Source organism: Mixophyes fleayi, chromosome 2 (genome assembly GCF_038048845.1).
Source record: "Mixophyes fleayi isolate aMixFle1 chromosome 2, aMixFle1.hap1, whole genome shotgun sequence".
In the NCBI taxonomy this organism is placed as follows: domain Eukaryota; kingdom Metazoa; phylum Chordata; class Amphibia; order Anura; family Limnodynastidae; genus Mixophyes; species Mixophyes fleayi.
In genome coordinates this window covers 110,851,254-110,878,282 of record NC_134403.1, presented here as the reverse complement: position 1 = coordinate 110,878,282, position 27,029 = coordinate 110,851,254, and the positions used below count along the sequence as shown (strand labels likewise).

Genomic DNA, 27,029 nt, shown 5'->3' with positions numbered 1-27,029 from the left:
CAGAACCTTGCACAACACGGAAATCAGTCTCCACTGCGCTTGACTGAGGCGCATCCCCACTCCTTTGCCTATGTCGTAGGTGGCTGTGTAGGCCTGAATGGCCTTTTGCTGCTCCTCCATCCTCTGCAGCATATAGAGGGTGGAGTTCCAGCGCGTCACAACCTCTTGTTTGAGGTGATGGCAGGGCAGGTTCAAGCTTTTTTGATGTGCCTCTAGTCTGCGGTAGGCACTGGCTGAATGCCGAAAGTGTCCAGCAATTTTGCGGGCCACCGCAAGCATCTCCTGCACACCCCTGTCACTCTTGAGGTAATGCTGCACCACCAAATTAATGGTGTGGGCAAAACATGGGACGTGCTGGAAATTGCCCATATTTAATGCCCGCACAATGTTACTGGCATTGTCTGACACCACAAATCCCCATGAGAGTCTAAGTGGGGTAAGCCACTGGGAGATAATTTCCCTCATTTTCTCTAATATGTTGTCAGCGTTGTGCCTCTTATTAAAGCCTGTAATGCACAATGTTGCCTGCCTTTGCATGAGCAGCCATTTTGTAGATGCTGCTACTGATGCAGCTGTTGCTGTTGCTGCGGAAGGGGATGCATCTACCCAGTGGGCTGTCACAGTCATATAGTCCTTCGTTTGCCCAGAACCACTTGTCCACATGTCCGTGGTTAAGTGGACAGTGGGTACAACCGCATTTTTAAGAGCACTGAGGACACTTGATCGTACTTCTCTGTACATTTTTGGTATCGCCTGCCTAGTGAAGTGGAATCTCGAGGGGATTTGGTACCGGGGACACAATACCTCCATCAACCCTCTAAATCCCACTCCACTGATGGCGGACACCGGGCGCACGTCTAACACCAACATTGCAGTTACAGCCGCAGTTATACGCTTTGCAATAGGGTGACTACTATCGTATTTGGTGGTCATGGCAAACGACTGTTGGACGGTCAATTGTTTGGTGAAAGACTTAGCGGTCTTACGACTTCCCCTCTGGGAAGATGACCGACTAACAGCAGCAACAGCAGCAGTGGCAGTAGTAGGCGTACCGCTGCAGGATTCCTCGGATGAATCCCGTATTGAGGAGGACTCAGTCTGGCTGGTGACTTGGGCTGCAGGACTGAATCTGATGGAGATTGTGGAGGAAGTTGACGAGGAGGGTGTTGCTGGTGTGTATCCAACTGGACCACGGGATTTAGGTGTCCCTGTACCGATGAGGGTCCTAGCCCCAGTTCCTGAACTAACCACTGAACTATGAAGGTTATTCAGGTGACGTATAAGGGAGGATGTTCCTAGGTGGGCAAGATCCTTACCCCTGCTTATTTGAGCTTTACATAAGCTACATATTGCCATACATTGGTTGTCTGGATTTGGATAAAAATAACTCCAGACCGAAGAGGTGCATTTTTTGGTCTTCTGACCAGGCATGACGATGGGCTTTTTCATCCCATGGACATCAGCTGTTTCCCCCCCTGGTGCCTCATTTACAATAACCACATCACCATCCTCATCATCAAGTTCCTCCACAGCGCCAGCTACATCATCAATAGCCTCCTCCCGAGCCACCTCTTCCCGTACAGTGATGGGAAGGTCAGGCTTGACAACCACCAACACCCTTGGACTCGCCTTGGGGATTTGTGATAATTTCTCTTTAGAAGGCAGAGTTGTTTGCTGTTTTGTTGCTGACAGCATAACTCTCTTCAATTTTTTGTAGGGGGGGGGAGGAGGAGGAGGGCTAAGATCCGTGGGTGAAGCTGAACCACTAGTCATGAACACGGGCCAGGGCCTAAGCCGTTCCTTGCCACTCCGTGTCGTAAATGGCATATTGGCAACTTTACGTTTCTCCTCAGATGATTTTAAGTTTCTCTTTTTGCTACTTTTTCTTAACTTGGGCTTTTTGGATTTTACATGCCCGGTACTACGAGATTGGGCATCGGGCTTGGAAGACGACGTTGATGGCATTTCATCGTCTATGTCATGACTAGTGGCAGCAGCTTCAGCATTAGGAGGAAGTGGGTCTTGATCTTTCCCTACTTTATCCTCCAAATTTTTGGTCTCCATTATATGTAGCACAAGATACTGCAGAATGTGTGAACTTGGTAATATTGCAGTACCAATGGACTTATACTGCTGGATTGGTTTTGCAAATTTGGTTATAATTATTATATATTTTTTTTTTTTTTTTTTTTTATTTTTTTTTACTTTTTTTTTATTTTTAAAAAACTTGGGAATAGTGGGGAAATAACTATGCCCTTAGAAGCACAGAGCACAGGACACAGCACCACTGGACTAAACAGGACACGGCACAGAACCCAGCAGCACTACGGAACTCAGCAGGACAGAGCACAGGACACAGCACCACTGGACTGATACTGCAGAATGTGTGAACTTGGTAATATTGCAGTACCAATGGACTTATAATGCTGGATTGGTTTTGCAAATTTGGTTATAATTATTATATATTTATTTTTTTTTAAATTTTTTATTATTTTTTACTTTTTTTTTATTTTTTAAAAACTTGGGAATAATGGGGAAATAACTATGCCCTTAGAAGCACAGAGCACAGGACACAGCACCACTGGACTGAACAGGACACGGCACAGGACCCAGCAGCACTACGGAACTCAGCAGGACAGAGCACAGGACACAGCACCACTGGACTGATACTGCAGAATGTGTAAACTTTGTAATATTGCAGTACCACTGGACTTTTACTGCTGAATGTGTGAACTTGGTAATATTGCAGTACCAATGGGCTTATACTGCAGGATTGGTTGTGAAAATTTTGTGGTAATTAAAAAATATTAAAGTAGTTTTTGGTATTTTTTAAAAAAACTTTTTTTTATTTTTTTAAACACAGGGGAATATTGGGGAAATAACTATGCCCTTAGAAGCACAGAGCACAGGACACAGCACCACTGGACTGAACAGGACACAGCACAGGACCCAGCAGCACCACTGACCTCAGAAGGACAGAGCACAGCACACAGCACCACTGGACTGATACTGCAGAACACAGCACAGCACAGCACAGCACAGCACAGCACAGCACAGCACAGCACTAAACAGCACAGCACAGCACAGAACTAAACAGCACAGAACTAAACAGCACAGAACTAAACAGCACAGAGGACCACCTAACACACCCTCCCTCTACCCTGATCAATGCCCGAGTGAAGATGGCGGCGACTAGCGGGGAATTTATAGGATCCGAGTATCGCGAGATCCGACAACGGGATTATGAGTCAGAGCCTCAGTTTCACTTTTGAATTTGGCGCCAATACCCGGATCTGTCTCGGATCCGACTCGGATCCGCAACGTTCGGGTGGGCTCGGATTTCAGAAATCCGAGCGCGCTCATCCCTAGTTATAATATATAAAAATGCTCATAAAAATACCCAACTTTTCTTTTTTAAATTCTCTTTATTGGTTTTAAAGAAGACACAACAATAAGAATGGACGTTGAACATATAAACAATTCCATAAATTCCGGCATCACAATATAAATGATAACATTAGCTTAATTTATCAGAATATAAATTGGTTAGATATATTAGTCAAAACAGGCATCTTATGTGCATAACGATGAATGATAACAATATTATAATAGATGAAAATACACAACTTAAATAAAAATTAGCTGAGAATTAATGTAATGCAACAAAAAAAGGAGAAAAGCAGTACTATGCTAATTAGGCACGATGGGGACCCCAAGTACTAGATTCTGTAGAAAGTAACTTGTATTTATTGTAGACGTCAAAATTGCAATGATCTCAATCTGCTTATTTTGTCTACATAAGGAAAAAGCATTTTAGTGAGCATCCAATTTAAAAAGATTTCTTCAAATAGTTGTATGACACTATAGGGGCATCCATGTGCTTTTCTAAGAGCTTAGTTAACTCCCTGATCCCACCTATACTAAAGACTAAATGATCTTAGTCTTACTTGAGAAGAATCACCATCACCAGTTGTTGAATAAAATGTAATATGGTAGTGACACAGAAATCCACATTTGGAGGGAATATCAAATTAATTTCAATAACCTATGCTAGTGCTAGGTGATAATATCAAACACACAGACATGATCAATATGTATATTCTTCTGTCACTTTGAGGAGCACTGCTAAACAATTTAATGGGATGGGCAATATCATGGGATATATGGATAACTTTTAAATGTAATTTAGTCTGCTTTAGGCAGTGAAACTCCAAATTATGGGCAAACGGTTAATCCAGAAAACTTTAAAACCTAAGTACTCCAGATAATAGAGAAAATGACATACCTCCCAATTGTCCATTAGCCAGGACAGTCCCAATTTGAGGGGACTGTTTTGCTACCCTGATTGTTGAGAAGTCGGGAGTTATGTCCACTGGAGCGGGAATTCAAGGGTGTTTTCAGGGGAGTGCTCCAATGCAGTGAGACTGTACCCTCATTTAGTGTGTGCGACGGCACAGATTACTCCACAATAATGGGTGATATGCATACCTGTGAAAAGCTATCAGTGTATTTGTTTCTACACACAGAATATATATTTAATCTAACAGTGATAATCTTTCTGATCTCTGACATAAAGTTGTATCGTCCTGTAGCTTATAATACTCAGTACTGTAATCGCATTAAACACTCTCAGCAGCAAGCACATATTTTATTATTTACAATGCAAATGAACTTTTCTCAGTGTATGCTTATATTTAGAATGCCTGATTGTATCACATGCTCAGATTCACAAAGTGTTTTACATCTTGGTTCCCACAATTTCAGTATGTCCATTATGTTGTAATACAATGAGTAGAATAGTGCAACTGGATAAGATCAAAATATTTCCATTCCCAGCAATGTAATTTTCAGATTTGGAATTATTTCTGGATAAAGATAGCTTAGCATAAATAACAAATACTATTAAATAAATTGCAAACTGATGATTAGCTTGGAAATAAAAAGTGTCTCTGGAGAGGGTTAAACACACAAACTAAAATGACTTATGTTATTATTATATTAGACTTGACCTTAGGATTTTAAGATACTGATGAGCCTTAGACAAAGCAATCTTTTTAATATATTCACCTGTCCTCAGATTCTACTATTACTTCTCACACGTTGTATTGTATTATGCCAAGTACCTATTGAGGTGGTCCTAGGTATCTTGGATACCAACTGCATTGATTTACCTTGGGTCTGGTGTCCAGGCTGTCCGGCAGGATCCCTTACTTTTTGTGTGTGCCCCACTCTGCTCAGCTACTCACTACTGCAAGTAAGTAATCTTTTGTGAGTGGGGTTTTCCTAAATTATTCCATTAATTAAGTGGAATTATCCTTTAACTCACATCCAATAAGAATTATCTGGTTTTGCAGAGGGAATTACTCAAGTCAGATATAACAGAAAATGTAGTGTGGGATGTGATCTACGTAAGTCACTAGGCCCCGACTGTCAATTTTTTAGAAAAAAATATGACCCAACATAGTACCTTTTCTAATCACATTATACCAAAAACTGCAATAAAAACAAGCTATATACCCAACCTTAAAATAGGCCCACTATGTATTAGTTTTAAAACCTCAAAAATGTCAGGAACTTATCTCCTCCTCTAGGTCAATCACTTCACTCAACCAAAACTTTAAAATTCTGGCTAAAATTATGGTCAATAGGCTACAGTCAATTTTACCCAAACCCCAGTTAGGATACACCAATAAAAGATATTCAGTAAAGGGAGTTAGAACAGCCATTGCAGCTATACTAACCACTTCACAAGAAACACAAAACCCACCATGGACACGCTATTGATCCTAGACACTGAGAAGGCCTTTGATAAGGTTTCCAGGATTCATCTATAAAGGATATTTGATATTAGAGTCCTTTGGAAGGTCTGTCCTCTGTCACATCCTTTACTGGACCCCTTAATCAGAATTCTCCATTCATGGGATAGCTGTAAAGTATAAGTTTAGCAAACACAGAAACCAAATGATCGGTAGCTGTTTATATCTAGTCATTGCCAATCCCTTCTTCTCATATTCAATAAAATAAAATAATGTGGGATAGTCTCAGGCTTTATGTTCAAATAAGAAAAGTGTATTGTCATGTCACTAAATTCAGAGACCAAACCAAATTAGTGCTAGTACATAAAACTAATATGGACCAGCAAGTCCTTAACCTATCTAGAAGTACAACTTCCAAAAACATACGCAATTCTTACTCTGTTAACATGAAGGTATTATAGAAAATGAACAGCTGGAAGAACCTGCCATTATGTTATGTAGACCGGGCCAATTTAATCAGAATGATCATATTCCAAAAATTATTGTAGCCTTTATAGAGCAAAAATCTGCCTTAAAATTACCATACTACCAGTAATAGTGCGCGGACCACGTTGTTCTAACGAACAACATGGGCGATTGAATTCCCCCCTATAAATCTTTTTATTTTTGTGTAACAAATGACCATTTGGGCAATTGAATTCCCCCCTTTAAATCTTTTTATTTTTGTGTAACAAATGACCATTTGTATGGTTATCATGATATCTACTGAGAATAAAGCAAAAGTAATCATTATATGAATGTCAGGGGGAAATAAGAATTGCCTAATTTTGGAATCAAGTTCTGAGGTCCCGGATCTAAGTACATCAACGATGAATTTGAATTTTCCCATATCCTGCTTAGTAATAAAATAACAATTCCAGAATACAATAATTTGTTTGAACTCTAGAGTTGCCATGGGGTAATCTAACTTCCAATTTATTATTACTATTATTATTATTAATATTTATTTATAAGGCGCCACAAGGCATCCGCAGCGCCGTACAGAGACAAACAAAATTACAATACAATGGGAGACAGCACAGTACAGTAAACACAGCAACTCAGTAAGCTCAATGCACAGCTAGAGAGGGCGGGGAAGGGGGAGGGAGGATCCGCAAACGACGGGGCCCAAGAAGGAGGGCGCGGAAGACAGGGAGACCCCCAGGGGGGAGGAGGGAGCGAGAGTGGACGTGGGGTGGAGGACCCTCGAGGAGGAGGGCTAAGTAGCTGAGCAGAGTTAGAAGTGGTGGAAACAGGAGGAGAGATGGCCCTGCTCAGAGGAGCGTACAATCTAAGGGGAGGGGTGGACAGACAGAGAGACGCAGGGGAGAGAGGGAGAGTAGGGGGACAGAGGCAGAAGCTAAGGTAGGAAGTTAAGTGGGAGACAGAAAGGCTTTAAGGAAAAGGTGGGTTTTTAGGGCCCGTTTGAAACTGGACAGATTAGGGGAAGTTCTGATGGAGGGAGGGAGCTTGTTCCAGTGGAGGGGGGCAGCGCGGGCGAAGTCTTGGATACGCGCGTGGGAGGAGGTTATAAGGGGGGAAGAGAGGCGACGGTCAGAGGCAGAACGGAGAGGGCGGGATGGAGCATGAATAGAGAGGAGGGTGGAGATGTAGGGCGCAGTGGAGTTGGCGAGGGCCTTGTAGGTGAGTGTGAGGAGCTTAAAGAGGATTCTGAAGGGGAATGGGAGTCAGTGAAGGGCTAGGTAGAGGGGGGAGACAAAAGAGGAGCGGCGAGAGAGGAAAATAAGCCTAGCTGCAGCGTTAAGGACGGATCAAAGGGGATCGAGATGAGAGTGGGAGAGGCCAGTGAGGAGGAGGTTGCAGTAGTCCAGGCGGGAGATGATCAGAGAGTGGATAAGGCATTTGGTGGCATCTTGGGAGAGGAAGGGTCGGATGCGAGCAATGTTGCGGAGCTGGAAGCGGCAGGATTTAGCAAGAGAGAGGATGTGGGGGCCAAAGGAGAGAGAGGAGTCGAGGATGACACCAAGGCAGCGAAGTTGGGGGACAGGGGAGATAGAGGTGTTGTCGACAGTGATGGAGAGGTCCGAAGGGGATGGGGTATGAGAGGGAGGAAAAACTATGAGCTCAGTTTTGGCAAGGTTAAGTTTGAGGAATCGAGAGGACATCCAGGAGGAGATGGCAGAGAGGCAGGCGGACACCCTAGAGAGGAGGGAGGGAGAGAGATCAGGAGAGGAGAGGTATAGTTGAGTGTCGTCTGCGTAAAGGTGGTAGCTGAATTTCCTACAATATGTTGTTTTTATCCAGTAAGATATACAGTAAGGGGGCAGCATTTAAAATGTGTGATAAGTAAAATATTATGTATTTGTTTAGCAAACATAACATTTATAATTTGTTCTATTAAGTGACTGGAGATAATGACATTATGTAACGTCACGTGTACCAATAAAATATGTAATTTATTGAACTAAAAGATTTAATTTAATTAATGATTAAATGAACTGCCGAGTAAACCGCTTGAATGGTGTATGTTCTTTGCTTAGCCCCGCACATTGCGCATTGAAAAAGTGAGACACTAAGTCAATCAGTCGAGTATATCCATTAACGTGAAGCAATAAACAATATTTATCACATGGACACATGGTGCTATCATACAGTACCACATTCTAACACTAATACACAAGGTAGATGACGTGAGTTCAACCTGACTTGAGACACAGTAAATATGATGTACTGTCAGAGATAAAAGAGAAAAAAGAAAAATAAGTTAATTTGGTAATAATGAATATAAAAACTCAATCCCACTTGCTATATATAATTGAGGCTGCTGCTTTCTATAATCTAAAACTAAAAGTGAATACATAAATATAGCTCTCACTTCATTTGTGTAAGGATAAAAAAATAGCAAAAACTTTTGTGGATCACTCTTATATGAAAACACAACATATGTATTTAATATCTAATAAACAAATCATAAATCATGTCATAATTCTACTCCTGCTGGACTCACCCTGAGGCTAGAGATGACATAACACCTCAGGTGTTACCATTAACCTCCAGTACTGGTGACACCAATCAACCAGGCACTATAAGAACCTGCTCAGTGCACTCCTCAGTGCCTAAGTATCAATTGTGTCCAACATCGATACTCCCGCTCCAGGACTATAGTAGGAAGTATAGCTGCTTTTGTGTTTATTTAACTTCTGTGCTCAGGCTCCCAGACAGCAGCACACACATACCTGCATTTACATTTGCAGTGTTTTTGTCAGAGTCCTCATACCTGCTAAGTACTCTGCTAATTTCATGGAGGTAACCCACTGCACTAAGCAGTGACCTGGGTCCTCATGGAGCGAAGTCCATATCGTCTTGCCGGGATCCCTGATGAAGCTTGGTGGGGGTCTTAGACTCAGCTCCAATCTATTTGGTTGCGCCAATCCTGCCTGCTCCCTATTGTCATCTGTGTGTGTCTACTCTACTACACTTGCTGTCTATCTCTGTTCTGAAGGGTCACTGCAATAGGGTGGAGACACCTCCAAGTAAAATCCGAATGTGTAAAAAAACGATTTGAATATAACCAGACTTACCTGCAAAGCGACACTCTACATCTCCGATCGCAGCAGCATACTCACCGCAAGTTATTCCGACTACACAGATGTCCGGCACAAGACTTTGACGTCATCGCAACCTGAATAAATCTTAATTAAAAAAGCGGCAATGGCGGGTTAAGTGTTTCAACACTTAACCTGAGGGGTCCCGCCATTGCCTCAGTGCCAACACATACATGGGCCCCCTCCCCTCCTATCTCCATACCTGTTCTTCCGCTCCGTCTTTACTGCATATGACTAGCCGGAGTCTCTGAAGTATTGGTACTTTTTGTTCATTGTTCTGTATGGTTTCACCCTGTATAGTCTACTGTTAGTACTGTGTGCGGCGCTGCGGATACCTTGTGGCGCCTAACAAATAAATGATAATAATAATAATAATAATAATACATGTACCTTATTGCATACTACACACTGCTCAAACACTGCCAATACATCCCTGTACATTATTACACATTCTATGCTGTCCAAACAATGCCAACACATCCGTGTATTATATTGCACACTATGCTGTCATCAAACAGCCCCAACACATCTATGTACCTCATTACACGTTATTGTTCAACCAGTGGAAACACCTCTGTATACCTTATTGCATGTTGTATGCTATTTAAACAGTGCCATGCATGCTATACATTGTTCAAACAGAGCATCACATTCATGTACATTATTGCACGCTTCGCACTGTTCGAACAGTGCCAAAAACTCCCTGAAACTTATTGCACCCTACGCGCTATTTAAACATACCCAACACATCTGTGTACCCCAGTACAGGCTATGTACTGCCCAAGATGGTGCCTACAAACTCTGTGCACTCCGTTGCACTTTGCCAATCTTCCACATTTTTTCTACTCAGCTGTGCACTCAGCATTCTGCTTACAGTGTGAAACACCTCAGTCAGAGGCGGGACTAGCGAGCTGTGGGCCCCAGTGCAAGGAGGCAGGGAGGAGGGAAATGGGGCCCCTGACCCTCTGCATCTGCCCATGCAGTGGGCCCCATAATGCCCATGAGCCCCGGTGCACTGTACCTGCCGCACCAACGGTAGTTCCGCCACTGTCCTCAGTGTAGTCCAGTGGGTCAGCCTCTCTTTTGTATCACATCCATACATCTTGCAGTGTGTTCCACTGTAGATACAATATCCCAAGTTTTCACAATTAAAATGGATGGAAGCTTTGAGTTCTCTAACAGTGTAGGGAACACGGTTCTCCACAATCACATACTTTATAGGTAGTGCCGGTAAATCACCAGCATCACTTGGATCTGAGTAAACAGATGTCAACCTGCATAAATACGTAATATAATCCAAATCTCGTTTAAATATTTTTTTCAGTTCTTTGTATCACAGGGAGTTCAATTTAGCAAATACTTGCAGTTAGTAGTTTAGTCGTTGTGTCCACCTGTGAATAAGTGTTCCTCAGCCAAAATCTATTTGGTGCTCCAAACTACATTCGCAAGGGAGAAAAAAGCGTGAATCAGAGATCTACAGCCAACTGCGTTTGGGTCCAATGCAATGTTCCTGATGCGTGTCATTGCCACTAGGGGAAAGAGACCCCTTCTCTGAATATACCTCTATAAATACCTTAATCTTAAAATGCCTATCAGCTGTATTAAAGTCATCCAGTGATCACAAGTTATTAGTATTTTTTGCTAATTCTTATTTGGGTTGCATCCATTAACTGAGTGCTGTATTCATTTATTCACTGTACAGACAGAGCACTTTTAGACAAGTGGTAAATGTGGTTCTAACTGCAACCCACTCACATATAGTATTACATGAGTGGGTATGACTAAATTGGCATAAATGTCAGAAGGCAAGCTTTGTATAAGGCTGCAATCCATCTATATCCATTATAGGCCTCTTACTAATAAATCTGTATCACACATGCACACATGGTTTTGTGTTGCAGATTGCAAGCTGGCATCACTGTTACTGACAGCTTACTGAAAAGTAATGCAAAAATACACAAATCCCTGTAATGTGGTATAATAGCATGAAATGCATGGTATTGCTAGGGAAAATGTGATTTTGATGCTTTGGTAGAACAACTATATACTGTCACACTGCAATATAGGCTAGAGACCAGGGGCTAGATTTACTAAACTGCGGGTTTGAAAAAGTGGAGATGTTTCCTATAGCAACCTATAGAATCTGATTGGTTGCTATAGGCAACATCTCCACTTTTTCAAATTCGCAGTTTAGTAAACATACCCCCAGATCTATTTATTTTTAACCTTAGCTCCCCACAACATGGGAGTAGAGTGAGGATTTATATACCAAGTGCTGTCCTTATCACTGCTGTCGGATAAGCATGTATCTAACTGAGCCTCTTACATAAAAGGGATGCTTAGAAAAGCCTAGGGCCAGCAAGTTTTTTGCTAGTACCACCTCTTAATGGACCAGCGCCCCCTTAGTCATAAATTAAGTAAACCCCTTTCTTTCACTTTCATGGTAATATACATATTATCTGGGTATTATATACTAGTAAATATGTCCTGCTCGTCTTCATTTAAATCCATTTAGATAGAGCTGCAAGTGGATGTCTCAAATTTGATACTTTATTTATATAAATAAAATAACTAATATTTAAACTTATTGTTATAGACTCCTTCAAACATTGACATGGAAACAATTTGTGCAGCCTTAATGAAAATAAACACTGTGCAACAACATGAAGCTGCTTTCAATTACTTTCAAAATATCAGAGTGATAAAACATTATAATATCATCGTGATTGTATATATTTTTAGTCAGAGTCTGTGCAAATATTTTATTTTACTGTGTTTTTTTTTAGACAAAGCTTTTCATTAGGGAGAATCAATTACATATCTCATTTATCTTTTATTCCTAAACTGTGGAGGTGGAGATAAAAGGAATGAAAGCCCTAAAACTCACACATGTCTGTAATTTAAGATATTTTTTTTTTACTTCATTGTCCGGAACAGTTGAAAGAAACCTTCAATGAAAGTTTATTAACTAGGCCAATGCCCTAGGCTATAAAGGATCATTTATTACCGGTTTTCTTGCCTTTTTCCCCTTGTAGTTTTTTTCACTAAACCCAGTGTAAAATAATACATCACAAAATTAAACCTTTGCCCTTCTGCATTATTAAGTCTGCTTTGATTAGATAAAGTAACAATTTATGATCCTTCGCAAGGTTACACATTAAATGAATAATGTAATAGATGGAGTGTTCTCTGAGAATGTACTGATGTATGTTGTAAAAATGTTAACTTAAGCTAGTATGTGTACCCCAGTCTAGACTATTCACAACCGTCAGTTTCAAATTATAACATCTTGCATAAAACAATAAACAATTTAACTGTAAGACAATTGTATGTTTGACGATATTATTTTCATCTCTTTAAAATAGAAAGAGCACAAGATTTTGTAAGTGTATATGTATGTTTACATGTCCTTATACTCGTTTTAAAGCTAAGGAAAGTGTATGGACTGTATGTTTAGTGTTGTCCAATCTTCTCTCCAGGATAAACCAAGTAATTGAGTGGTAGGGGTGGGGAAATTTCAGGCTGGGAACACACTACAGTGTTCTCAGATGATTATTGGGCCAGTCAAACGATTAACAACAGTTTGCTCCCGATATCTCATTAGTGTGTACGCTACAATGATGAACGATTATCGTTCCAAAGCTCATCGTATCGTTTCATTTGATTTTTAAACCGGACTAAAAATCTTGTTCAACGATGGAACAATGTCATTCTAATTCTGCAGTGTGTATGCACTCATGGCCATTAGTGTAGGTAGATCTCCATAGGGTTTACAGAGTCACGATCTTTTCAGCCGATGGTTATGACAGATGAAGACTTATCATCACTGTACAAAATGTCAGGTTTTTATATGGTGACATGTCTACTTTTATTTTTATCTGAACCAGTGCTGTTCTTATTCTCCATAAAGTAGATCATGGGGTAAATGTATCAAGTTGCAAATTTCCGGCGAGTTTGAAAAGTGGAGATGTTGTCTATAGCAACCAATCAGATTCTAGTTATCATTTATTTAGTATATTTTACAAAATGACAGCTATAATGTGATTGGTTGCTATAGGCAACATCACCACTTTTCAAACCCGCCGGACACTCACAGTTTTATACATTTACCCCCATATCTTTGTTTTAAATAGATTTATCTTCAAGCAGACCTACTGACATACAAGGCAGTGAATGAATTTTATCATTAGGGATGCAAAAAATAATGATTTTGATACAATATAGTGAACCCTAGAGTAGGTCTTGAACAGAGGAGGAGGGGTGAGGATTAAGGCCAGCAGCAGTTTTTGTTGGGAAATAGGAAGGAATCTGATTTACTTATGAAAGATAAAGGAGTTTAAGAAATGACCAATGTGGTCATTGTGGGAAGAAGATACTAAAGCTGGTTGCTGTTATATTATCTGCATGAAAACTAAGGTCACCCATTTATGTTGCTAAATACCTTCTCCTACACAAATACAATTCATCACAAAGCTTACTTTCAGGGGAAACTAATGTCACATGAATATTCTTATAACACTGAGCTCTGACCTGTCATCTAATGCTCAAAGCTGCTCTGATCTAGGGTTACAGTGCCTACAGGAATTAAATGATCCTAATTATCGCAGACCCATCAAGTTAAACCAATCCAAGAATCATGATGCTGACTTTGGAGCTCCTTATGGGATCCATCCAGGAATACCAGGAAGCATTAGCTGACTGATGTGACACTGTGTGCCTGGGAGGCCTCAGTTTTGCCTAGTTCCACAGCTCTAGCTATGAAGGGAGCATTGATGGTTGTCTGTGTGATGAAGCAGCCAACATTATCTCGGGTCATGCTCAGCATGGGGATGGAAGGACCTGACTGAGGGAATGGTTCTGACACCAATTATGGCATTACCTATGTTTCATCTCCTGATAGTGGATCCTGTGAGTTCAAGCCTGAGCGATTAGCAAGTAGAATGGGCTTTACCTGCGAATTGTGGGTATATTTACTAAACTGCGGGTTTGAAAAAGTGGAGATGTTGTCTACAGCAACCAATCAGCTTCTAGTTATCATTTATTTAGTACATTCTACAAAATGACAGCTAGAATCCACTTTTTCAAACCTGCAGTTTAGTAAATATACTCCTTGGTCTTTAGAGCAGAGATCTGGGGTGTTTGAGTTATATGATTTAATAGATAAAATGTGCCAGAGAATTATTATTAACTTTTATCTATATAGCATTTACATATTAAATAGCCTTTACAGAGATTATTTACCCACTCACATTTGTCCCTGTCTCAGTGAAGCTTGCAAGTTTGTCTGACGCCAACTAACTTACCAGTGTTTTTGGAGTGTGAGAGGAAACCAGAGTACCAAGAGAAACGCACACAAACATAGGGAGAACACACAAACTACACCATACTTTCCTACTTTTGCAAACTTCTTTCCGGGAGAGGGGCATGACTGGAGGGTGGGAGGGGGCAGGGCGCGACCAATCGCATCATTTTGGCCCCGCCTCCGCAACAGAAATGCCATTTTGTTGCAGGGGTGGGCCCCGGTGAATCATGTCATTTTAGAAAGGCAGTAGCGGGATGCAGGAGACTTGCCAGCTCTCCCGGGAGTCCGTGAGACTAACCTGAATTTTGGGAGTCTCCCGGACATTCCGGGAGAGTTGGCAAGTATGAACTACACATAGTGCCCTGGTCGGACACACCGATACTACTAACTCACTAGTGTCTCAACTACCACTCTCAGCCTCACTTGTCCTCTTGTCTCAGCTGTGGCATTTTCTTACTACATTGTAATTTCTACAAGCAGGGCCCTCCCTAACCTTTGTTTGCATGTCTGTATTAATTTTCTCTACCTTGTTTGTTTTCCCCACTTTCTGTTGTTGTGGATCACGGTGGTGCCTTACAAATCAATGACAATAATAATATCAGGCACTGCATGAACACTGATGTGTAGGGAAGTGGTGTTGGCTAAAATCTCAGTATTGTTTATCTGAATGCAAGTCCACAGTGGTAGTGTGGTGTGATGGTCCTGCACAATGTGTGTGTTGCAACTGGGAGGGAGTGGGTTAATGTTGCCTAGTGTAAGGTACCCATGCTGGTAAGGAAACAGGTGTTTTCTAATAACTCATTAATCTTTGTCTCTGGGCACTGAGGTAGTCTGGTGTGGTTTATCTTTGATGTAATGTGGTGCACCTGTCAGGGAATGGGTTAATGTGATTAGTGTTTGCCAGTCTAAATGTAGGTCATCGTCATCATCACCATTTATTTATATAGGGCCACTGATTCCTCAGCGCTGTACAGAGAACTCACTCACATCAGTCCCTGCCCCAGTGGGGCTTACAGACTAAATTCCCTAACACACACACTTACACACACACACACTTACACAGACAGAGAGACAGACAGACACCCAGACTAGGGTGAGTTTGAAAGCAGCCAGTTAACCCACCAATATGTTTTTGGAGTGTGGGAGGAAACCGGTCCAAACGGAATATCAAGAGAGACTCTTACAAAACTCTGCATATCAGTCGTACTGTTTGAGATTTGCACTCCCTATTAAGCATTATCTTATGCCCTAAAATTGATCTATTAATAATGTTAATGGGTTAGTTCATTGCTAACTAAAATTCGCACATGTTATAAGCACTATTAAAGCCATTTGTATGCAGTGTGGGACTGAATCACCAGGATACCTGGGAATTCGCAGTGGGCCCCAGTGCTTGTGAGTCCCTAACCTATGTCACTTCTGCACCTGACCTTCGCAACCACTCCCCTGAATCTAAATGGCTGAGCCTAATACTAGTGTACTCAACATATATGGATATAATGGAATGGGAGGGAAATGATTGGAGGACAGACTAGTTAGGTTCCAGCCATATCCTCAGTGAGCTACCTGCATCCACTCCATGGACACTTCATGGACTGGTTACATCTCTTTAGCGGTCTGAAGATGCACCATTCCATGGGCCCCTACCATTGCTCTCCCTGATGGGCCCTTCACACTCCAGTCATTCACTATTACTATGTATCTAACTGTTTGCCATATAATTTCTGTATGGGTCTTGTCAATATATTGACAATTATAAAGTATTTTGTAATAAAACAGCAGGACAACTGTGGGACAAATAACTTAGCCATGTTATTGCAGCTGTAAATGTAGCAGAACAACTTTGGGAACCTTTACAGTTTTTAAAAAAAATGGTACATTAGGTTTGGAATCACTGATAATTTGTATTTGAACATAGAGGGTCTGATTCATCCTCGGACGTTAGTCCCTTTGTGTGCCGTATCTTGCATCAAATTGCTCTGCGCATGCTAAGAAACGTGTTTTACGCCAATGAACACAATTGTATGAAATTCATGGCTGATCGCAAATGACACTTACTACTGCCTACAACTTGAAAGGTGGAACGGGGGAAGAAAGGGTCGGATGAACGTAGGCAATATACAGGGGCATGTGGTGGACGTACCATTGCAGATTCGGCTGATCTAAGCTCTTGGTCTCTTTTAAGTATCTGTGTTTTTAGCTGTATCATTTGCACCAGTTCCAGGACAGGTGTAGGTGACGACTGTCACAACATTGTCTTTGTATTTAAAACCACACAAATGCCACTAGAGAGCACTGGACATGTGTATGCAAGTAAGAGAGACTATAAAAGTAGATTACATGTACCGTACACATTAAGAACATTCTGATTTATGTATTTAATGTTAAAAAAAACAACACTATTTTTTTAATGATTATAGCATTATGGGTTGGTAATTTCCTTTTTAAAATGTTTTTTTTTTTTGCATGTGTTTTGATGGGACATGATATTGCACATATGCGAGTGCATATCCTGCAGTCTGTTCTGTCTGTTAACTTACTGTTTAGGCAGAGCGTACGTCTTATACCATAATTCAAATGGAAATATATCTTAACTTTGATTTGAATATGGTCACACGTACGCTCAAGTTCCATGCTCCTTTTAAAAACACAACTTGTGTTCACATTTCGTTTGAAGATTAACTACAGCCAGAATCTTAATGCCCACGAAAAATGAATAAATATAAATTAATTTAAAAGAAGCATCAGAATTGCATAGAAAACCTGCATTCAGGGCCCCCCCTGGACCAGGGGTTGGATCACCTTTTGTCATAAGGGGGTCAACTAGTGCGTCATCCGCTGCGCCTACGATGCAGGCATTATGCAGACTGTACCAGAGACATAGTAAAAAGCTGTGCAGGCTCATTGTGTCGACACACAAAATAATTGGTCAATATTGAAAATTAGGGACATCTCAAGAGACAAGAAAATTTGTACTTCCTTCTACTCCAACTCAGCATGATAGTGAGGGCTGCACAGTACAATCTGTGTGGATTTTGTATGTTCTCTCCATTTTCACGCAGGTTTCTTTTGGGTGCTTCAGTGTCTTCCAGTAGTCCTAAAACTGTCCTAGCCTATGTGTGAATGTGTGGTATGAACTTTAGAATGTAAGCTCATATGGGGAAAGGACTGAAGTTATTGGCTGCATATTCTCTGTACAGCGCAGTGTAGTATGACCAGTGCATTCGTCATCATCATTATTTATAGCTATATGAATGATAATGATTAACATTAAGAAGTAAATGTGCTATTTACTCACTCAGGTTGTCTTTATCTATTATTTAATTTAGTTTAGATATCAAAAACATCCAGTGTTACCAAAGTGCAATAATAAAGGAAATCAGGGAATAATGTTTCACTGCACTGTGTATGTGAATATGTATATTTATATATACTAACAAGAGATGTTGCTTTTGCAATATTATATTTAGATACGTGTTAAATATTCCTTTTATGATGGAATTGGTCTGACTGTGTCTTTAATAATGTTTACCTACTTGTAGCTCTCTCTTGTGAATAATGACACTATGCTCTTAATTTGAGACCATAGGGGCCCCTGTCTTAAGTACCCCAGGCCACTCCAAAGCCTTAATTTGGCTCTGCCTGCAAGCAGTCATGTGTCCCAATAACTAAATACTATAGAAAAAAAAATAGTTATATTCTTGTTGCAACAACATGGTGGTAGTTTATGTCTAGGCAGTGATATGTTTTTTTTATTTTGTTAGATGTTTTTATGGGTGTGACCATCATTATCAAGGCAGAGAGCATTTATGGTTGAAACTAACAAGACTGTTCAACTATTTCCATGATTTATTGTGTATATCAATATGGCTCTCGTAACATGTAGAATACAAACAAGCTTTTAAACAATGTGCCACAACATTTCAGCTGGAGAATCAGTTTATGCCATCTGCCTATCAGATGGTTGGTAACCAAGACTGCGTATTAATGCCACATGTTTGACTTTCATCCCCTTGTTATAGTTGCATTGAGATTTTTAATCACAGTCTGCAAATACTGTCAATAACATGTACACAACGTAAGTCTGATTTTAAATGATAAAGCTGCCTGGAAAAATGCCAGTTGGGAATATCTTATATTGAAATTAACTCTAGAATTTTATGAAAGTTATCTGCCATTTATTTGCTCACTTATACGTATGGCGAAAGTGTATGCAATAGTTTGAAATAAAATAAAATAAGTGAGCAGATCATTTGCTGAAAATAAAAATTTTGGAATAATGATTCACATTCAAATGTGTAATTAAATATTGGACCTTTCCACATCTCTCTTACTTGTTAATTATTCTTACACTCAGAATGAAAGCTTGTGCAGCGGCACACAGAGGATTTTTCAGGGGGGGTTTCCTCCGCCCTCGAAAAATAAATAAATCCTAGAGACCTGCCGCTGCTGTAAACTATAGTAGGGCACTTTTTAGCGGAGGGGGGGGTTTTCTGGAGACCCAGAAACCCCCCCTGCGTGCGCCACTGCTTGTGATATACTGCGTCTACAGTATGAAACATACAACGCAACAGACAATTAGGGTTAAAACAATGCTTTCTTTATTATATATAGAAGAATACTGAATCCGACTTAAGTATAAAATTAAGAAAAATAGCTGAATAATATTAAAATAATAATAATAATAATACTTTAATAACTACTATTTCTGTTTTAATCCCTTGCAGGTTTAACTGCAGCGGCTGCAGCAGCTGCTGCTGCTACCAACGCGGCAATAGCTGAAGCAATGAAGGTTAAAAAAATCAAGTTAGAAGCTATGAGCAACTACCATGGCAGCAATACACAGCACGGTGCAGACTCTGACAATGGTGATCTCAATTCAAGTGTTGGTAAGCACCAGTTATACTGTTCAAAATGACATAGAATTTAACGCTAATTATATTCATAACTTTGGCCGTCTGACACTAAATAGTGATATGTTAAAAGAATATTTTAAGATTTGTAGGGTATAGTGGCTTTTCAATGTAATATATTGAAGGCGCGGATTATGATTGATATGCATATGAAAATATTGCCTTGTCTTAAGACAGACACATTGACATTTATGAATCCTGGTCCACGGATATTCAAGTGATGTAATCCATAACAACCCATTAGATTCAAGTTGTCATTTTTGTAGCACAATTTAGATAATGTGAGCACATGTATATTTGATTGTCATACGTAACAGCATATTTTGAATGTGCTGTTAATAGTTTTGCAGTAATCTATTTGGACATACATACTATACATCTTACATGTTCTTTAGTATCTTTTTCAAATATACTATTTAGCTCTTAAACTGTATTATGGGGGCTTAGATAGATAGATTGATCGATGGATAGAGGATTACCATTAGCCACAGGAACTCATGTCTTACTTGCCCCTTTTTCCTGCACTCAAGAGGCAGTGTAAGCGATGAGATCCTACTGCCAGCAAACAGAGATAGAGATGGGTAAATTGATTTGGCTGATTCTGAAATTCAACTGAACTCACATTTGGTCAATTAGTTTTTGAATCAGTCCCAATTAACCCAAAATTTGGCAAACACATAATGCCCACTGGAGAATCCGGTCACAGTGCATAGAACGTAAAGAAGTGAATGAGCAGCCAATGTAGCCCCACAGACACTTATTCTTCCTAGATTGTACTCAGGGAAAACATTTGTGGATGCTCTCTGGGGCTGTGAGTAGTAGTAGCCTGGACACTGTACACTAATGTGCTCACTGTATTTGCTATATAGCTGTGTATTGTCTGCATGATTTAGTTCTTCTCACTTTTTGTGCACATTTGTTTTCTGTACTTGTCAGTACTGCCTTAACTGTCTAGGTTTAGTAACACACAGGCAATTTATTGTTAACTCCACCAACGTATTTGTTTAAATGCACTCACTGGCGGAATTTTTTTTTTCTTTTCTATACTTGTCATTGCTGCAATTGTCGGAGTTAGTGCAAAAGTGTTTTTGACTGTACAATGCACAGAATGCCCCTAAAAATGAGATTTAATTTTGTAGAGTTAAATTATTAGAATAAGAAATTGGAGAGTGCATATTTTGGGGGCATGCCTTGCTTTGCAGAAGGGTACAGATCCATTTGCACTGTGCAAAAACAGTTGCATTTTGAAAACTGTGTGAGGTGAACGAAAACATCATCATCATCATTTATTTTATATAGCCCACTAATTCCGCAGCGCTGTACAGAGAACTCACTCACATCAGTCCCTGCCCCATTGGAGCTCACAGTCTAAATTCCCTACTATAGACACACACTCACTACACAGACAAACAGACAGAGAGGGAGGGAGACAGACAGAGCCTAGGGTCAATTTTTGATTGCAGCCAATTAACCTACCAGTATGTTTTTGGAGTGTGGGAGGAAACCGGAGCACCCGGAGGCAACCCATGCAAACACAGGGAGAACATACAAACTCCACACAGATAAGGCCATTGTGGGAATCAAACTCATGACCCCAGTGCTGTGAGGCAGAAGTGCTAACCACTTAGCCACTGTGCTGCCTCTCATTGATTCACCAGTATAAAACAGGATTTGCAAAATATTGCATTGATTCACAAATGATATGCCTAAATTTGGATAATTGGCACAAACAACGTATCTGGCTTGCATGATAGGGAGGCACAGAGGCGGAGCTAGCGAGCTGTGGGAAGCGGAAGCAGGGAAGTGTCAACTGGGGCCACACCTCGTTAGTTTCCTGTGCAGTAGGTCCTATTATCTCCATGGGCCCGGAGGCACCGCAGCTGTTGCACCATTGGTAGTTCCTCCACAGAGGAGGCAAGAAAAGCAGATTAGATCTTGAGGTTAGTATATGGAGACCCACAAGGAAACCCTTTGACATTAGCCTTAGCCAAGAACTCTAGGAACCCTGCATAAGGATAAATTAATTATTATTTGTATTAACAATTTAACACTACTACAAGAATGTGCTGTTTGAATCACTTAAGCGACTCTTGATTTCTTTATAAGGGTCCTTTAAAATATACTTAAGAATCTTATTGAAATTAATTGAATAAAGCAAATGATGTGCCAATTATGAGACACATCATTGGCTCTTAAAGAGAGCTTTATTTTATACAGATATGGCAATATTCTTTATATGCAAATATTTAAATGCTTGGATAATGACTTTGTAATCCAGGAGAAATAGTGAAATTAATAGAGCATATTATTACTCCAAATAAGTATTGCAAACAGTTGTGAACTTGTTACTGCTGAATAGCAAAGGTCAAAATGTAAAAAGGAAATCGCAGGCAGCCAAAGATGCAAATAGGTAATTATTTTATCTCCCACATTCTAATTTAAAATGATAACCTTGAGTTCACATCCTCCTACAAGAATTACCATTTTAGGGAAGAGTAAAAAAAAACATCTTAGGGTTGATAAAAAAAATAAAGCATTAATGGCCTAAGAAGGAAAAATATGGCCATTCCCCTATCCAGAATCAATTGGATTCTTTTAGTTTAATATTTACTTGCTAAGATGAGATGTTAGTCTGCTTGGTGATAAACAGTCTGCTGCTGGCATCTGAAGGTGACCTGTCAGTTCATATGGACAAATCTCCTGCTTACTGAAATGTACAAAATAAATCATTAAAGCAGGCAGGTGCTCATTCCTAGATTTAAATCACCATAGATTTATGATTTGAATTAATGCTTCATTTGGTCATTGAAATAGATGCTGACAAAATGATATGCAGTAGCTGAATCTTCCATACTGTAGCCGTCCTAATATTGATTGCTGAGATGTCTGCAATCTCTTCTTTATATCAAGTAGTTTCTTGTGACAGATTGCTTGATATGGGCCATATTATTGATAAGACAATGCTGCTCGTGGCATACACACAATTTTCCTGAACATTAATATAAATTGCTATATTTGTGTAGAAAGAGAGGAGGAGGAGAAGAGAATGGAAGTAATATTTTAATGGAGATCTGTCTAGTATAAGCATAAATGTGCTGGAGGTTACAATTGTTGCAAAATATATTTTATATGAAAGAACGTAGAAGTTGATGTGTGGACAGAAAAAGGAAATTTAAGGATGAGTAGGAGCAATATAAGAGGATACAAGCAGAAGTGTTTAAAGGGAGCCTAGATGATTATCCAAGCAAATAGGGGAGTGAGTATCAGGGGTGCAGAGGCTCTGACCCAAAACATGCCCAGCTACTTTCCACCTTATATACAGCTTGATGGTACAATAGGCTATCCCAGGGTTTCCCAAACCCAGTCCTCAGGGCTCCCTTACAGTGCAGGTTTTCCATATCTCCTTGCTGGAGCACAGGTGTATTCATTACTGACTGACACATTGTAACAGATCCACAGGTGGTCCTAATTATGTCACATGTGATCCGGAAAACCTGCACTGTTGGGGAGCCCTGAGGACTGGGTTTGGGAAACCCTGGGCTATCCTATAAAGTCACATTGCTTTTTTAGTTATTTTCATGTAGTGCCTTGATCCTTTTTATTGCTCTGTGTTACTATACACACAAGTAGAATGGGACCTAATAACAAATTTTGCACTTAGACCCTGCAAGTTGTATTTAAACCAGTTAAAGCATACTTGTACACCTCTACCCACATTGCTTTTAGGAGATCGGGAGGCAAGGTAGGAAAAGATGAGATGTGTGGGACTTTATGACATGAATTGTATAAAAAGTGGGTGGGACTTTCACATTTTCAATTCCCTGGAACCTCGGTACACTGTAAGTAACAGTGGTGGGTTGTCTACTGGGGAATGCAAGACTTACAAGTATGATTCGCAAAATGATCCCCCCTAACTGTGGCAGGAAATCTTTCTTTAGAGAATTACCTGCTCTCTTGGGGATCTGGGAGGTCTTGCCCTACTACAATAAAATACAGTATTTAATTACCATGGACATCATATCTTTGTTAAGTTCTTCCTTCTTTCCAGCAAAGGCCAAAATAATATTTTTTAGGGACTCACATGCGATTCTTTTAAATCAAGGAGCCCATTATGACATACTAATTCTATGTGTACTACAACCTGTTATAACATTAGACCATAACTGGTTAGTTATGTGGGTAAGAAAACATATGTAACTCTACCACACATGCTATGTGAATATACTTTATGGTATCCTTTCACTAAGCAAATGTGAAAACCACAGCTGCACATTTCCATTCATAATGTCTGCACATCAAATCAGGGCCAAGAGGAGTAAATCCAGCTCTGTGCGGTAACGAGCGGTGTTGCTAAATATTTATGCCCGCGAAGATGTCTTTTACTAAAAAGCAAGGCACAGCGCTGACAATGAGTTTGTTATTGTTCAATCATTAATTAAACTCTCAATACAAGTTATTGTTACCATGAGCAGTGTTAGAAGTATAGCTGGAAGTAGTAACTGTACAAACTGTGTTTTAAACCTGGAATCCTTTTCTTTTCTTATTTTAACAGTACTACAGTGTCCTCCACTAAGTTGAATGCATGAACATTGTTTCATCCATAAGCATGTTCCATGCGTTTTTCCAATGTACGTTCCACCACTCCTGTCCCTGTCCTCTTTCCCTATTTTATGTTTCTTTCCTCTGCCATTTGTGACCTGTTCCCCTGAGCCCCCCATAAAATGTATCAATATGGGGTCAGTACATAGCTACGGACTTTTCAGCACTACAGATTGGAACTCTAGGAGTCTCTTGGGAGTCCAGAGATCACCCAGTATTTTGCGATTATGAGTGAGAATCTATAAACCAGAATCCCGTAGTTGTTGCCATATGCCTTGACTATACTTTAATTTCAGAGTCATGCTGAAATTTTCTAGGTGCTATATGATGGTATTTCATGCACAATTTAAATATGACATTTTATTTTATTATTTTATTTATTATTAATTCTATGTTATCATCCTTGACATAACTGCACATAGTCTTCACATTACCAGGTATTGTACGAATTGTAGAAATGATTCAAAGTGTTGTCACAAGTGTGCTATTTGGGCAGCTTCTACAACATGACACAACATAACAGAACAAAGCATTTCTCTGTAAAGACACTGCATACATTTATAGTCAGTTATAAATCATAAGCAGCGTCCTGGTCTTTGACACAAGGCAAATAATCTGAAAGTGTCACTGATGCCAGATAAAAACACATGTAATACTGTACATCTCTATAGATAAGGCTTACAAATGGACCCATTAGGAAGGAAAAACTAGTACACAATATAGAAATGCACCAACAATTGGATTTTATTCAGAATATTATTCACATCAGTATCTTTACTGAACACAACCTTATGCCATTAAACGTAGGTTATGCTGGAGAATGTTTTGTTTTTTTAAAACCAGATTTCTTTGTTTTCAGAGATATTGTATATTAAACCCAGATATTGTTATACTTTATATTTGTTCTGTAATGGTTTATTCATGACACGTCTGCTGTTTTATTTTTATAAGCGAAGATCTAGGCACACACTAAATGCTCTTTGTAGGCAGCCATTACAACAGTGACATCTGGAGGCTAGGTAAACCACACTCCAAAATAATACTGAAAAGGAGCAATTACTATACATATGCAAAGTTCAGTGTTACTGAATTTTACACAACTACATTGGAATGATATCACCACTGTAGGTTGTGTTTAGATGTGAAAAGGTGACTGTCAAGATCTGCCTGCAGCCCTCTGCATTACATGCTGCTTGCACTGGCAACTCCTGCCTCCTAGACTTTGGACTTTTGTTTCATGTATTATCTGCGCTATGGAATTTGCTGACGCTATATATAAATAAATGTTGATGATGTTGATGATGATGATAATGTGCAGTGCCTCTGTTCACCAGAGGTGCTCCTATTGTGCCTTCCCTTTCATCACCAGGGGTTAACTTGTTGCACCAATTATCCGTTGCACCTGGGTGTCTCTCTATTTATATCTGCCACTCCTTGCATACCTTGCTGGTTATTGTTGTTGCTGTTCCATTGTCCATGGCTATGCTGTACTGTGCTGTGCTGTGCTGTGTTGTACTGTGCTGTGCTGTGCTGTGCTGTTCTGTGCTGTGCTGTGCTGTACTGTGCTGTACTGTGCTGTGCTGTTCCCTGCTGTGCTCCTGGTTCACCTGTTCCCTGGGATTTCTTCATATTACCTGTTTACCTGCATTAGCCATGTTCCTGGTATTTGCTTTCTGCATCCCTCTGCAGTCCTCATTCCTACACCATGCGGTTTGTACCTTCCAACAATAATCATTGTGTTTTTCACCATATTCCCGGTTCCTTAGCTATGATTTCTGCATTGACGTGTGGCAATGATAAGACCCTTCTACTTTTTTTTTTTTTAACTTAAAATAGTATGATTAAACTGAAACTAGCTATAGGTTCGAACCCAAACATGCAGTTGCAATTCATCTATTTTATATTTTCCAAAAATATATTTCAAACAATTTAAGAAGATCTTCAAAAAATGACCATTTTCCATACAGCAATATCTGATATACAGAACTCATAAACACACATCAACAATAGTAAATGGCTTGCTTGGTAGGAAATGAGTTCATACGTATTCAGATTATGATCTCAAAACAGATGTCCCAAGAAAATCTCATTGTTTAACCTACATTCATAACAAAATGTTATTATTTCTTAAGGAAGTGAATCAATCATGAAGACATTGTAGCAGTGTGTCTTAAAACATAGGAAACATAGACCATCATAATTTGTTGGAATAATAGGACCATAAACAATCACAGATTGCATTGAACAGAGAACACCGTTACATACAATACTATACCAGTCAGTTACATCAGTTTCAGATTTTTTTTTTGAAGTTTTTATTCAAATTGTATTTGTATCGGTAACATTTCATATATTTTAAGACTTTCTTCAGTGGGGGTAGTTCTGAGAGGGAATAAAGTTTCATTTGTCAGATGTTGTTATTGGTCTCACATTTACTTACTCTTAAAAAATTTATAATCTATGTGGAAGATATCTATCTAAGATATCTATCTGGAAATGCGCTTGTTTGTGTTGTTTATATTACTAGACTTCAAAGCAAAATATATGAAATCATCGGTACAGTTCTAACTGAGAACTCCTTGTAAGACTACACTTTTCTTCTTTTTTCTCTGAATATGCTTTTACTGCTGATTATTTTTTGCCAGTCAAGCTGCCAATCAAGTCAACCAGGCTGACAAGTGCCACCTGTATATAACCTGAATTTTTTTTATGTAAAATCCATTTTACTTATACTGTATATCCGCTCCTTTTGAAAATAATTCTACCTTTTATTTGTAAGCTGCTTTTTTTACTGTCAGTCTCACCATTGTGTGCAGGGCCATGGACAGCTATCTCATCTAGACAGCGATGTCCT

General features: G+C 39.7%; 1 protein-coding gene across 7 annotated transcripts in view; it reads left to right on the top strand.

Moving 5' to 3' along the window:
• Positions 1-27,029, top strand: part of DACH1 (dachshund family transcription factor 1) — a 305,348-nt gene that overhangs the window by 149,328 nt on the left and 128,991 nt on the right. For all 7 annotated transcript variants that reach the window (XM_075199812.1, XM_075199811.1, XM_075199809.1 and 4 more), the window contains one exon: positions 19,391-19,552. In XM_075199812.1, the coding sequence (XP_075055913.1) occupies positions 19,391-19,552 (162 nt within the window). The remainder of the gene's footprint in view (positions 1-19,390; positions 19,553-27,029) is intronic.